We start from the raw sequence: 15,947 nt of genomic DNA on the forward strand, positions 1-15,947 counted from the left end.
GACTCGAAAAGCAATTGGACAAACCCATGGAAGGAAAAATAAATTCATCAATAGCTAATAGGCACAAGGATGCTTCCTCTGGTTCAAGATGTTCCTGAAACATAAGTCACTGGAATTTGGGAAGAGTTTCACCATATGAAGAAATGAATATATTTGTAATTTATTTTGAATTTTTGGGCATACATGGCAGGTGCTGGGAACACACACCTTATCCTTTTTCTTATATTGCCACCTGGTGGTCCTAGGCACATGGAAGCAATAAAATCACCTCTTTTTCAGTAAAATGACCACAGTTGAAGCATATTTAGTAACATCCATTTCTTTTCCTCTGAGATAGAAGACAAGTACTTTTTAAATACAGAATGTGTAGGGGTGAGGGGCTGTTTGGTTTCACCATCAATAGAACAGTTCCTGTGCGTAGTGTAGTCGGCTTCCTATCTAAACAAATGGCACCACCGGCCACCCCAGGCCACGGGGCAATGGTTAACATGGATTGCAGCTCTGCTGTGGGCTCTGGACACCCCCTTGAGCCAGATGTCGTGCAGGAGGAAAGCAGAGCTTCCAGCCTGAGCCAAACCCCCAGCCCTTTCTTCTGCCCTTTCCACCCTGCCAGTGGTGGGAACACAGCGCAAGGCTATTTGACTGAGAAGAAAGGGGCTCCTTGGCTCGCTCTTTGGTCGGAGCGATGTCCAAGTTCACGGCTCAGGGAAATGTCAGAGTACATTGCACAGCAGGTACAGGGAAGGTACCAGGCTTGCATTGCCACCACCCCGTCAGGTGCCCAGAAAAGAATACTGTGGGAAAGGGATGTTTTACGGTGAGTTTAAAGAAGAAAGTGTTATAGACTTGGGCTTCACATTGGAGGAAACTGTACAGTAGACTTTAGACTGGTCTATTATAACAAGACCGTGTGTGCCGGTCCAGTTTGGGGTCCCCCAATACAGGAAAGGTGTTGTTAAACTGGAATAAGTGCAGCAGAGGGCCCCCAAGGTGGAGAGGGAGGTGGAGCAGTTGCCGTGTGAAAGGAGGCTGGGGGACAGGGCTGGTTCAGCCTGGGGCAGAGAGGGCTTTGCGGGCAGCAGCCTTCTGACACCTAGGAGGAGGTGGCCGTGAAGAAGATGGAGCCCAGCTCTTCGCAGTGGTGAGATGCAGGAAGTCGCAGAGGGCATATGCCAAAACGAGAAAGGGGTTCACCACTGGTGTAATAATAAATGTTTTTCACCACAAAAACAGTCAGCAAGGAAACACGTTGCTCAGAGGGGCTGCGCAGTCTCCATCCTTCGAGACTTTCAAGACCAGACCAGATAAAGACCTGAGCAGCCTGGTCTGATCTCACAGCTGAACCCGCCTGAAGTGGAAATTTGGACTAGGAGCTCCCAGAGCTCCCTTCCGATTTTAATAATCCCATGATCCTATTGCTCTGTAAACCACAATCTGGTTATATTTTAGTTAACAATAGCTCCGTGCTAACAATTCCCAATACTACTAACCTACGGAAATGCACTCTTGAGCAATTAAAGGGAACTGCAGAATTTCACATCCCAGACATAACTCCTGTTTGGAGCTATAATAATACTGTTTACATGATAAAGTAAACACAATTTTTTTTTTTTTTTGGATGGGTAGGAAAAGTTGAAGCTGTTGTTTGCTAACCAACACCAGCATTTGCACCTTTTGATTGGCTTTAGCAGACTACATTTTGTGTAGCTATAACTATGGGGTGGCCTGCCATCCTGAACCAATGCTCACCAGCCGCAGAGGGGTTCCCACCTCGACTAATCCCAAAGGGCCTAGTGAACTGGGACAGTTACGGAAGGCACAGCAGTGTTTGCGACACGGAGAGACTGCAGGCACACCCCGAAGAAGCAGAAGTTGGACCAAAGCACCCGCAGTAGGTCCCTACATCACACCTTTAGCGCCTGCGTAGGTCGGACGGACCCACCAGGAAGACCTACACAGAACAACCTATGGGTATCTCAGGTGCCTCCCTGCGCTGCAGCTTTGTCAGCCTCCCTGGCTGAACCTCTTCTGCAGAGAAGGAGAAACGTGTGGTGCAGGTTGGTGCTCTCTGAGGACAGTGGCAGAGGCTTGTAGCATCCAGAGCATCGATAGGCAACTGCCCCACAAAGGACTGCCTGACATGTCAAAGCAGCAGAAAGCTTCTACGCTCTATAAAGAATGTCTGCGGAGCACAGGCGCGCTCTCGCAGAGATACATCTTTATATGAAAACTCCTAGGATGGAGAGTCTCCAAGATTATGAAATGGAAAGGCAAACATAACGATTGCTTTATCTTGAAAAGCGCTAGGAGAGCTCCCCTTGGGGAGACAGCAGTCAATTCATTTTTGCAGAGGAGAAAAATTCCCCCCAGTGGCAGGTAGACAACTTATGCTTTAGTGAGGAGGAAGGGTATGCTGCTCACACAGACGCCAGTAATTTGCTGTCAGAGAAAGAGGAGGTAATAAGACTGGACAGCCTGTGTAAATACCAAAAGCCCAAAACCCAGCAAAGGAAGAATCAGGCACAGAGACACAGAAGGCAGAAGAGGAAATACCAAGAGGATGTCAGGCTTGAGATGTATAAACTCTCTGAGGATCATGTATTAAAAAGCATAGGATTATCTTACAAGAACAATAGGAAGAGAGAAGAGGATGTTGAGAAAATAAGGATTGATTACATGAGGATTTAGGGGCCTGCAAGAATGGAGAAGGGACTAAGGCGGCAAAATGCTTTCTTAGAAGAAGAGTGGGTGAGTAAAGAGCAGGAAAGGCTTAGGAAAAAAGAACAGGCATCCCTGTTTGCAGGAGTTCTTGATTCAAGGGGAAATAGCTCCTCTGCAGTAAAAATTCTGGTTGTTGTACCCATTGTTATTTCATCTGGGGTCAGCTGGAGTCTATATAAGGGTGACACTACCATAACATGGCAATTACCCCAGGCGTAACACCTCCTCTCCCCTTGCTTGTACAGCAGCAATGTCAGCTGAATCACGCCAACACCAATTATGTGGCACACCTCTCAGAGGACTTCAAGCCCAGGGCATGCCTGGTCGGTGCTGATACCCCAGGGTACTGGACCTAGCCCCGTTATTATGGTATGGCATCAGGGTTTGTCAGATAACCAACCCTAAATTCCTTCCAGAAAGAGCAGATCATTTTTAGTTTTATCACCGCATTATAGCACAGATGAGTTACCGCAGAAAATTAAGTATGATGCTAGTGAAGTCTGAAAATGCCATCAAACGCAAACTATTTGGATAGAGTTACAAGAGCTGGTCACCCAAGAGCAGGAGCTACACTTGAGCGTGAGTACTGGGGATCAATCGGCAGAGGGGCCCATAGCCCCCCAGGCTTTCTGCCAGAAAAGGCAGAGGCAGGATAAGGGACATGTGGTGGTTGGCACTGGCACAAAGGCAGACCCCTGGCTGGCCGAGTGCCTGAAGGAAGGTGCAACAACTGAGCAAGGATGTGCCAGTACACAGGGCAAAAGTCCTGGGGGGAACACGCTGCCCTGCCACCTCAGAATTACCACTGTAGCTCCCGGTAAAACAGCAGTAGCAGAGCATTGTTCAACTGTGCTCCACAACTCCCCTCTCCAACGGCTTCCTGAGGCGCTAAAGACAAATTCTGATTTTTGTACTGTCAGAGATTTTTGTCTCATCCTTTGTACAGCTCCAGATGCTCCTTAAAACAGAGCAAGCAATATTTTTGCTGCCCATTTCAGTTATTTTAAAAGTTTTCTTGTTTGCAACAGCCACTTCTTCTTTAAAGTGAGGTTCGAGTCTAAATGAGGACGCAGCTGTTTCCTCCTCTTCCCTCATCTCCGCAATAGCTGCAATCGGCAGCGAGCCTCGGAGCACTCTCATCTCTTCCCCTTAAATATTTGGGAAAACAGAGATTACTCAGTTGCCAAAGTGATGTTTTCAATAGCTGAGAGCTCAATAATTGACTTCCTTGAAATTTTCACCAGCTTCTCATTACTTCTGGAGTCCCAGCCCACAAGACAGATGACAGCAGAATATGTGTTTTAAGGCTTAGCATAACGTGGAACCTGTTCCTTTTTCCCCCTTCATAACAGAAAAATTGTCACAATCGACAGCTCGACGCTGGCAGCAGTGTTTACAGAGCCCGCCACGTGAGCCCCGGCAAGTGATCCTAGGACTGAATGTCAGCATCTCATCTTCCCAGTTACACTCGCTACTACAGTCAGGGTTAGCCCGCCTCTTTGGACCAACACAGACTTGATGATGCCTACATTTTGGAGCAACAGATCTAAGACGGCTTTGGATACTCTCAGGAAGTGTTTGATTTTGGTTATAGATCTCAGATTATAAACAAGACCCAGGCCGTTTCTTGCTTTCTTTTTCAGAGATGCTTCTACAGTAGGACAAGACAATCCTACTCCTCCAAGTCTCACTACATGAAACAACTTTGTATCCTCAGCCATGAGGTCATGGAATGGTTAGGGTTGGAAGGGACCTTAAAGACCATCTAGTTCCAACCTCCCTGCCATGGGCAGGGACACCTTCCACTAGACCAGGTTGCTCAAAGCCTCATCCAGCCTGGCCTTGAACACTTCCAGGGATGGGGCAGCCACAGCTTCTCTGGGCAACCTGTGCCAGTGCCTCACCACCCTCTCCAGGAAGAATTTCTTCCTGATATCCAATCTAAATCTCCCCACTTTCAATTCAAACCTGTTACCCCTTGTCCTGTCACTACAGGCCCTTGTAAAAAGTCCCCCCCAGCTTCCTTGCAGGCCCCTTCAGGTACTGGAAGGCTGCAATAAGGTCTCCCCGGAGCCTTCTCTTCTCCAGGCTGAACAAGCCCAACTCTCTCAGCCTGTCCCCAAAGCAGAGGTGCTCCAGCCCTCTGAGCATCTTCTTGGCCTCCTCTGGACTCACTCAAACAGCACACAGACAGCAAAATACTTTTGATAGTGGCCATCCAAAACATCGGTGTGGTGGCTTTATCTCAAATACATCACACAGTATTAGAATATTCTTTGTAAATCTTTACTTTATCCCATCAATTTTTCCAACTCCATTCTTAATGGCACTGCACAAGAAGCCAGGAATTTCAGAGCACTGCATTCTTTGCCAACAACTCATTTCTTAAAGTGTTATTGCAGGCTAGTCCAGAGGACTACAGTTTATTACACTTTCTTCTGGTGCATAATGTTTATTATAATCAGTAAAAATAATTTTCATATTTAAGTATTTACTTTACTTGTCCCAAGTCTTTTTAAGCTTTGATCTTAAGAGAATTCTAGAGCTTCACTTTCAGCAGCAAAAGATGCATAAGGGCCCTTACACATCCTCTAAACCAAAGGAAAACAGGCTCAGAGAAACTACAAACTGTGTTCTCCTTGTCTTTCCTGTAGCTCTTTACTTTGTCAGTTTAAAAAAAGTCTCCAAGCATCTTTGCTTTGCAATAAAAGGACGTTCTTTGTCCACATGAAGATGTTGGCATGGAGATTTCCCCCTGCAGAACACCTTTCCAGTGGTGCGCTTTCCAGGTGGTCCTTAATGGGACACCTTGGAGAGGCTAATGGCACTGGCTCATTTCCATGGCCTTTGAATCAGGTGGGGGGAGATAAAGCAGCAGTATAATTTCAACAGTGAAAACTGGAGTGGGAATAAACACTGTGGTGTGTAGTGTTTGAAAGCAGATGCCACCAGGATTCAAACTGGGATGATTACAGGCTTTTGAAATGTATTTATGGCTATGGTTGATGCAGAAAGATGCACAGCTCATTTTTTAAAATGAAATAAAATAAAACTTGGAAACTTACCCACCAACTGCAGCATAGGAAGCAATTTACTTCCTGGAAGTTTGGGATAAAAGCTGATGCGACTATTGTGGAATTTTCCAATAGCAACCCTATGGACAAAACCATAAACTGGTTTTAAGGATAGATGTTCTGTGTTGGTTTTGTCTTGGTACCATGCAAGCTTTACGTGGTAAAGACCATCGTTAAAAGAGTCAACTAAAGCATTAATGGCATAAGGGCAAAATACGAGGCAAGTGTTGGCATTTTCTCAGAGCTTGAGTTAGACATTTGTAAAATGGGTTTAAGTTTTGACCCTGGTCTCCCACCGATTTGTTTCTCGGTTGACGCACATAGACACACATCCTTATGCGTTATTTTGATCAACTAGATAATTTAGACCCAGGTCTGTCCAAAAAGTAGTGTACAAAGGTTAAAATCCAGAGATTTTATAAGCTTGAGATAGAAGAAAAAAATCCATCATTGTCTAGACAAGAAGCTGTACCTCAGGCTCACTCACTGGAGATGAAAATCCACATGGAACAGCTGTAAAAAGCAACTGTTTGCAGGAAAACTCATGGAAACTCACAATCTGCAAAGAGCCCAAATTTGCGGGTAACAAAGCCTCATCTGCGTCAGCGCTTATGCCAATGTTTAATTACATCTATGCTACTATTTAGTGGTAAGGTACCACTACTCACCACCCCTTGACTGACACCCTGAGCTGCAAGAGCCAAGAGACCAGAGCGCCCCGAAAGCCAGACCCCTCCCCACCCCCCCCAGTCAACTCCCTCAAGTTATACACTGAGCATTATGTCTTATGGCATGAAATGTCCCTTTGGTCAGTTTGGGTCAGCTGTCCTGTGTCCCCTCCCAGCTTCTTGTAGAGAAGAAGCTGGGAACACAGGGACAGTATGAGAAATTGATAAAGTCCTTGGCTTAATGTAAACATTGCTTAGCAACAACCAAAACCATTAGTATGTTGTCAATATTCTCAGCACAAATCCAAAACACAACCTCACACCAGCTACTGTGAGGAAAATTAACTATCCCAACCACAACCAGCACAAGGGGGTGCTGCATCTGCTTTGTACCCTGCTAGATCACAGGTGTTCAACATAAACACGCTGCCCTTCTCCCAGCTGATAACAGAGATGAAGACAGAAACTCAGAAATGTGTCATGCTACTGGAGTGGGAAATCCACGAAGTGGACCAGACAGGTGCATTTTGATGGGTACTATTTGCCTCCAGGCTCTCATCACTAGAGTAGTGTCCTTGTGCCTTACATTAGGAACAACAGGAAAGAGCAAAGCTGGGACCATCATGATTACAGGCAGCAAGTTTTTACCTCTGACCATCGGACACGATACTGCCTCAAATGATTAAGGGAAAACAAATGCAGTATCGGAGACCGTGTTGTGAAAAGTTGGAGCTTTTAAGATTGGGCTTGGCAGAGCTTATTTGATAGTCTTGAAGATAAATTGGAAGAAATAGGTAAGATTGCACTTACCTCAACTTTGCTTTTATCATGTGACATTGAACTATCTGCGACAAAGAGGGCGATCCAAGCAATTGCAAAGTATGGAGACTAACTCTATCTTCCAAAATACACCTGAGCACGATTAAAGTTTTCATTTAAGGGAGGCCATAAAAAATAATCACATTTTTAGGGAAAAAAAAAGAAAAAAAGAAAAAAAAGGATGGGTAGGAATGGAATTTCACAAGAACAGCAATGACAGAACTTTTCTCTATTTTTTAAAAGAAACCAAAGAAAAAACACTTTTTCTAGGGACTTACAAGCTTAAAGGTTACTATTTTGCTGTTTAAAGAACTTTGTTCTTCATCAGGCAGACGACACTACCCCCCCAAAATGATCACTATAATTACACTGATTTCCCCTTGGGTTCACACACACATTGACCCACTGATCACACACACACTGATCCAAATAACTTTCTGATATTAATTGGGATAACGAAATCAGCGTCTGACTTGTTACCCTGCTGCTGATGTACATATTGGTTTGTAAAGACTGATGGATCTCAGTGGATTTACTGAGAAGATAAAGGCATATGTAAAAGTCACGCCCACTAAATGCACAGTAAAGTGATATGTGAACAAAGACAACAACGCACACAAATAAATATTAATCACGTGTCAAAGCGTCTCCTGACAACCTCCAACTTAATCGAAAATAAAGTGTCTGTTACAAACACTCAGACTTGGGAGATCAACAGACTAATCTGATGTATTTAAAGTCAGAATAACGAGGTATATTCCTCAATGTGATTGAGCCACAAGAATCCCAGAGGTAATGGAATGGATTACCAAATCGTGTGATAGATGATGCTCGTTTAATGACAGCAGCTCACAAAATAAAAAGGACAATACGACGTTTCATTTCTGCCTATAGGCAAGAGTGGCTGCATGGGATGTTCTGATGCTGGAAAGTATTATCCAGTATAATCGTCAAATTGCAGGTAAGATACCACATTACAGTTGTGCCACAGAATAAATTTCCACTTCTGGCAACTTTCTGAAGCCTCATGAGTGATAAGTTACATCTTTCTTTTGCCAGGTATATGGTGGTTCAAAAATTCCCAGACAAATAAAATACACTAATGTTTAAAGCACACGTGCAAGAAAAGCATGGGATACCACAAGTCAAACACGGCAAAGCATCTTTATTAAGAAGTCAGGTTTTTGTTCTCCTAAGTCATTTCAAAAAATGATTCTTTTAATGCTGAAAAATAGAATGGAAAATAAAAAGCTAAAATATCAAAACCTTTAAACCATAAACTGTAATTATTCTGAAAAGCACTTGGCCCACTCCAAAAGAACCGTTCTTTAAAGATGCAACACAGTAAAAAGTTAAGCACAATTCCAATTATTTCTGCACTACCAGTTCAGGTAGCAAGTGCTTCAGGAATAAAAATCATTTCACTCCCAAGGTTTAACTGATTGCTAATTAGATTTTGGAATTGCAGACAGACTGGCTGAGGTCTATTATCATACGATTTAAATTACAAGACAATCAGACAAATAAGTGGTTCAACTTCTCACCAGAGTAGCTATGGGGCGCTCGGGCAGGAAGAGTCCACAGGCACTCTAAGGAATGGCTGCCACCGTTCAGCTCCTGCCTACTGATACCTCTAAGCTCTCCCAGCCCAAACTGTAGAGGACAGCCCTCCAGCAGAGCAAGGGGTGGCCCTTCTGTAGCACTCTGCTCAGCAAGGGCTCACAGGTACACAGAGGAGACGCCAGAAGCTTTAAGTGGTCTGTGTGTCAGGCTTTAAGCCCCACATGACCAAGAAGCGTGAGCCCAGCACACTGCACAGCAGAAGAAGGAGGAATATAGCCAGGAAAAACAAGGAAGCAGGCCTGTCCAAGCACGCAGACACAAACTGCTCCTCTTAAAGTAAGAGCTTTGCTAAGCTAAGACTTAGTAAAGACTTGGATGAGGGCTGTGACATACATTCAGAAGGCAGAGAAAGCTGTATCTTTAACCCTGATCTCTGGTTAACTGCACATGCTTAAACACACAGTGTCACCACTCACAGGCCAACTGGCAGTTGAGTTTAAGAGGAATAAGGAGTTCAAAACAATTCAGTACTCCACTCACAATTCCAAGCACAGAGGAACCCAAGTACTGGCAGCTTCCCACCCATCCCCATAGCTGCAGTAAACAACTGTCTCATTATCTTTCTCCCATCCCTCAGTTCCAGGATACTGACCAACCAAAACATGTATATACACACTTCATATTCCTAGAACTGCAGAATTAGAAAAATATTTGACATTTCAAACAGCCACAAAAGTTGCTTTATTAAGTTACGCCAGATGTTGCACTTTCCAGAGCAGAAGACAGAAAATTCAGCAATCCAAACGGTTAATGCTGAAATAAAGCATTGTGACTCTGTTTTGCAGGGCCTGTCCTGCTGTCTGAAACAGACTGAAGAGCCAGTCTGTTGACATTGAATATCTTAACGCAGTGATCAGCTCCACAACTTGCAAGTTGCAACCACTCGCTGCTGTTCCGATCATTACATCCAGCTCTGCCCGCACGATGTCTCCAACTTAAGCGTTTCACAGCAAGAGCGTGACTTTGGCTGCAACAGCAAGAAATCCATACGTAACTGCAAAATGTCACACACAGCTGGGCATGCAAGTGTAAACATCAACATTTGTATAATTAGCACTCTTCTAACGCTACCAGCTGAGGAAAGACTGACTTGTGACAACCAGCAGGTATTAAGTTCTTAAAATGAGTAGGGCCATTAACAGTAATGACATTTTATCCTCCCGCTCATCAATAATTTAAACAGCTATTGATTCCAAGTTTTACCACATTAAGCTGCAAGTCCAGCATCTCAGTTACTGAGATATGACAGATTTCTGGCTTTCAGCCTGCGATTTCCTGTTATCTGGTGTCTCTTTCCAATTCGCTCCAAGCACACACAGGCCAAAAAGTCACCATCAACTTTCCCTTCGGGTACTACTGATGCCACTGTGCGAAGAAAGAACCTAGGGGAGTGCTCCAAGTGAAACACTCAAGTCTCCCCACAGAGAGTTTCTCTGGCTGTCACTGCAGCAAGCAGCACCACGTACGGCTTGTCATTCCTCTGGTTTCTGCTAGAAGCTGCTCTTGAAAACTTGCTGTCATCTGCTCCAGAATGTTTTGCTGATGTATACAGACAGTGATTCTTTTTTCCCCTCTCTTCAGTGTTTTCTATCATCTGATGGGTAAAGGTAATAAAGTTTGGGGGTGGGGTGTTGTGTTGTGTTGGGGTGTGGTTTTTGTGTGGGTTTTTTTTTTTTTTTTTTTTTTTTTTTTTTTTTTAATACATCTAAATAACCAGTATTTTTAAATTTCCATGCTTGGTTTAAAGGCATCTTTAGACTTTCAGGGATTAGCCTTTTCCTAAAAGGGTAACAGTTTTCTATATACAAATAAAACAGTCTCATATAATTTTATAATGTAAGAACAGAACTCCAGCCATATTAGCCACAAGAATTCCCTTGCTCCTAACTTACTTCCCTGGCTCCTAACTTACTTCCAAAGACATACCTGTTATCCATCTCAACACATAGGGTCCAGTCAGCAGGTGCTGGTTCCTGCCCACTCTGCTTCCATGCATACAAGGTAATCTTCCCACTCTCTAAGCCTATTGCAATAATGTACCTGTCAGGAGAACAACAGCCTTAGGTCTGAAAGCGGTTACAGGAGGCCACTCAGTGAAGTCAGCCCTAATGCAAGCTGGAAAAAATAGCAAACACTGCCCTTTGACTTGTTATTTACTTTTTCATTAAAAAAAAAAAATATAATGTAATTCAAAACTTCCTAATCAAAAATGAGGAAAGCAGAAACCTGCAAAATAGATGTGGTTAGGAAAAAGAATAAGGAGCTTATTCCAGCATCAGCCCAGCCAATACTGTTGGAAGAATGAACACATTTCAGGCCCATTAATGCCCCCCTCCCCTCTTTGTTTTCTTGTTACACTGACCAGAGAGAAGCTACTGTACACCTGAAAAGAAGGCTAGGAAATAAAAAGAGGAGAGTTAATTCAGTTCAGAGAATGGACAAAATAGTTGACAGGTAGATTTGACAAGCTATTTAGCTACAGAAAACTGACTACGGGGTGTGTGTGTGTGTGTGTGTGAATACCAATTTCAAATCAAAGACAAAAAACGGCATTACAGAAAACCAGCAATACCTTCCATCAGGAGCAAGCACCCGGCTGGCACTAACAGCAGTAACAGAATCCCCCGCATCCAGCACTGTCGAACAAGGCTTGACTGAATCCAACATACCGCCTTCAGTAGTCAGGGATGAATCGCACTGGCCCCAGATAATGACCTGGAAGAAAGGGAATCATCTTGGAAATTCACTTCCATCTTTTAGTAAATGCATTTACAGAAGCATAAGGAATAACTGAGTTAAAATATTCCCAGGGCACAAAACAACGTGGATGACCTCTAAAATAGTAAAAAAAAAAAAAATGTATCTACCAAGACTCAACTTCTCAGACAGTCTGACCGATTTCATTAAAGATACTGACAACAAAAACAGATCCTGTTACGAGAATTAAAGAAAAAAATTAAGAGACCCATAAAAGTTATGTGACATATGCTTGTCTTACTGTATGAAAAAAAGAAGGGAAGCAGTCCAACCGGCAGACCAGTCTGGTACACACGTATTCAAGCACTTTATTTAGCATACGAAAGTCTCACTGATTTCTGTGGTAACACACACAATAAGCTCTTTGTGCATATACAGAATATGGGCTCGTTAGAACACAGCATTTGCTAATCTAATATACATTTAAAATAATTCTGGGCTTTTAAAATTCCTTTTATATTAATTACCCTTTTGTCCCGACTGCCAGTAATAAAATACTTGCTATCTGGTGTCCAATCACAAGACCAAATGATTCGACTGTGAACAGCTGTATTTTTGTCTGTGTATGCACAGCAACCGAAGACTGGTCCTGGAATAAAACAGAGAAAAACCCTTGCTTCAACTACTCTACATATTAAAAATAATTGTTGCTCTTACTTACTGTAGGTAAGAACTACAGGAATACTCGGTTGTTATTCCACTCAACTTTAAAACGACTGGGAATACTTAGCACCACAGAAATATATTTTTTTCAGACACCTAACACAATGATAATTAGCACCCATTCAAGACCGTATCGGTCAGCCCTCACAGCACTAAAACAGTAAGAACAGTTTGATCTTTTATCAACATATCTGTTTCTGAAGAATTTAAGTCGAAGTATAAGACCTTCAGGTTCCTTCTGTACAAGTTTTTCATAAGAACAACGACTTCAAAAGCTTTAGTACAGGGCAATGTTTACCATGCGTACACATATCCCCAGTAATTTCATTGCACTTCCTATTTACCAGTAAAGCCCCAAGAGCTCAAATCCTAATGATCTAATCAGAAAGATTAATCTGCTCCCAAAGAGACAAGCTGCCATTTCAATATGCATACAATCAGGCAATAAATCTGATCAGCAGATCAGTAAATGGGAACGATTTTCCTAAGTAGAAAAGGCTGTCACTGTGGAGCAAAGACTTTGAATAACCACTTCCTAGGATGCCAATACCAGCAGTTTTGCTTTACAGTGATAATGATGTTCTTTGTAGACAGAAAAATTATTGATGAACTAATGGAAAAGAAGATTTTGCCTACTTCCTATGAGAATTCATACTCCTTATCCTGAAACACTGTGCAACTAATGTGGACAGCATGCCAAGCTTTAGAACATTCTGAATAGAACAGAGTCTCAAGCCAGGATACAACCGGACACTGTCTGAAAGGGCCAAAACTCACTGCCAAGTCTCTAGGAAAACTCTATAGAGCCCAGCAGTGTTTATGTCCTATTAAGCCAACAGCGCAATGATAAATGTTTTCAGCACAAGCATCTGTTCTAGGAACGCATTAAAGTGTTCAATAGCAATCTCCTCATGATTTTGCAAGGCTCAAAGTCTTAGTAAAGATTCAGTTGACTTTCTCATTATCAGCTCTTTTTCCAAACAGAGCCAGTCCTAGCCAAATTAATCAATTGTGCAGGATTATCAGAAAGCCACACCAAAGACGGAGATTAACGCTGTCAAGAGCCTCCGTGTGTCATGCCCAGCAAACAGGGACAAGGCAGCCCTACGCAGGACAGGGGTGTAGCAACGAGCCTTCCAGCCTAGCCTGCACAGGTCACGGAGACGGAGGCTTTTCTTGACAGAACACCAGTTTGACGATCAGGCATTACACTCCAGCACATACACTCAGTTTCAGTAAATCTGATACATACAATCACAAGCAGAAAGCAGTACAAGTAACAGACTTCATCACATCCATCAATCAAAGAGCATTTTAGGCCTGATTATACTCTTTTAATTCCCTTTCAAGCTTTCCTACACACCATTAATTGCACTCCTTAAAGCCACAGGAGCCTGTAACACTACTAATTCTTACATGCTGTAAGGAAAATGGCCATTAGAATATTTTACCGATTCTCTACCAAATATTTTGAAGCCAAAATTTCAAACAAATCACAGTCTTCAAATGCGTATATCCATTTGATATATCTTACCGGACTCTGAGGAGTCTTGTTTCCTCCACAGTGACCAATTCCTGTCTCTAGAAACCGCTAATAAAAATTCATCATTAGGAGAAAATGCCAGCTGAGTAACAGTCAGGTTGTGAAATGACAAAATCTGCAGTTTCTTCCAAGAAGCAGTGCTCCACAAAATAATTGTTGCATGTTCTTTTCTGGAAGCCTGTATCGATGGAAAAAATATCAGTGAGAATTAAGCAAATATAAGTGTCACATGTTTCAACATATTTAGATGTTATAGGCCTTGTTTTAAGGCTTGCAACCAAATCAGAACCAGCTCTCCCTGGGAAGATTCAAGATCATTTTGCTACTTTCTACTAATGCTGGCAATATATCAGCAAGAAAATATTTTATACCTGCATTTGTTACAATTTAACTCAGTAACATCTTCAACTGAATCTTACATAATTTACGAATAATAGCCTATCTGCATTCACTCTCACTTTCGCAAGGCAACTGTCTATACAAAATTTTTCGCATTTAAGTGAAAGAACAGAATTCAGCCTGAACTGAATTCTGACTCCTGCTCTGCCAGCCCTGGAAATCCAGCGGCACTTTACACTAGATGGTGCTAGAATCTCTTCTTACCTTACATGCTGAGGCAATTATGGTGTTTGAATTATTGCAAGCAACACAAAAAATTTCATATCCATGTCCATACCTGAAACAAAGGGGAACAGACGTTTAACACATCACAGGCATCAAGGTTCTTATGACCATTTAAATCTTTTTGCAAAAACGAAAGGCACCTGCCAGGAACTTCTCACCATTTCAGTATTATGTCCCAAGTAACTCCTAATAATGTTCAGCATTCAATATAAACATCTGCATAAATACATTCACATTTAGGAACTGACTACAGAACAATCTCCCCAGCCCACCCATAGTCCTAAAGCATCAACTACTGCAGAAGCTACACTAATAATTAACAAAGCAAGATTAAAGCGACATTTAATGTATTCTTACTTTGTTGTAAAGAGATTTTCACACTACCAATAAAAATCAGAAACCACATATTTGAAGATCACCAAAGAAATACACCACAAACACCCAGCCAAAGGATTCCTGTTCTGTGAAATACCGAAAGATTTTTGAACTAGGAAGACAAGAATCGTGTCTGAAAAAGGAAAACAACACTGTAAAAAAATGAAAACTTCTAGCTTCCTCCAGAAATACAGTTTTAATCAATCTTTGCAAGAGTTCTACTGGAACTCAAGCTCACATATCTGAACTAGGATTTAACTAATAAGCAGAAATGCCACACAGACTAACACAAACTAAAATCAGTCACAAAACAGACTGGGAGTAAATCTGGAGACGCAATCAATCAACAGTGGACAAGTACCCTTAATAGCTTAATACCAGTTGTGGGGGTGCGGTTTCCCTTTGGTTCCTAGCTCTGAAGAGACGGGCAGTTCTCTTAATAAACTCCTTTGGACCACAGTGTTGATAAGAAGTTCTTACATGGGATTGCTGTTCATGGGATTACACTTGCACCCAGAACAGCCACTTGTTTAAATGACAACTGACTCTCTGTATCCGTTGAATGGAATACAGAAGAGTCACTGCTGGGCATATCCCATAGACAGACTCCCACACTCATGGCTGAAGACTGGAGACGCACTGCTGTATTGTGCTTGTGTGGCAAGGTTTTGGTGTCAGTGGGAGGGAGCTACAGGCGTGACACCTGTGGGAAGAGCCTCCCGCACGTCCGACAGCCCATGCCAGCCGGCTGCAAGACGGACCCACCGCTGGCCAAGGCCAAGCCCGTTGGTGACAGTGGTAGTGCCTCTGACATAACATGTTTAAGGGTGGGGGGGAAACACTGTGCGACAACAATTGCAGCTGGAGAGAACAGTGAGATCAGCAGCCCTGGAGACCCCAAGGAAGGGGAGGAGGTGCTCCAGGTGCCAGAGCAGAGATTCCCCGGCAGCCTGTGGTGCAGCCCATGGTGAGAGGGTAGGCTGTGCCCCTGCAGCCGTGGAGGGTCACAGGGGAGCCAAGACCCCTTGCAGCCTGGGGACGACCCCATGCCAGAGCAGAGGGATGCCCAAAGGAGGATGT

General features: G+C 43.1%; 1 protein-coding gene across 1 annotated transcript in view; it reads right to left on the bottom strand.

The window, feature by feature from the left end:
- Nucleotides 1-9,652: 9,652 nt before the first annotated feature.
- The window catches only part of ELP2 (elongator acetyltransferase complex subunit 2), a gene marked incomplete at its 5' end in the record, with an annotated part of 35,311 nt that continues 29,016 nt past the window's right edge, over nt 9,653-15,947 (bottom strand). Inside the window, 6 exons of the mRNA XM_010150477.1 lie at nt 9,653-9,872; nt 10,832-10,945; nt 11,478-11,620; nt 12,130-12,251; nt 13,860-14,046; nt 14,472-14,544. Of these exons, the coding sequence (XP_010148779.1) occupies nt 9,653-9,872; nt 10,832-10,945; nt 11,478-11,620; nt 12,130-12,251; nt 13,860-14,046; nt 14,472-14,544 (859 nt within the window). The remainder of the gene's footprint in view (nt 9,873-10,831; nt 10,946-11,477; nt 11,621-12,129; nt 12,252-13,859; nt 14,047-14,471; nt 14,545-15,947) is intronic.

This window comes from Eurypyga helias, unplaced genomic scaffold (genome assembly GCF_000690775.1).
Source record: "Eurypyga helias isolate BGI_N326 unplaced genomic scaffold, ASM69077v1 scaffold5214, whole genome shotgun sequence".
NCBI lineage: Eukaryota > Metazoa > Chordata > Aves > Eurypygiformes > Eurypygidae > Eurypyga > Eurypyga helias.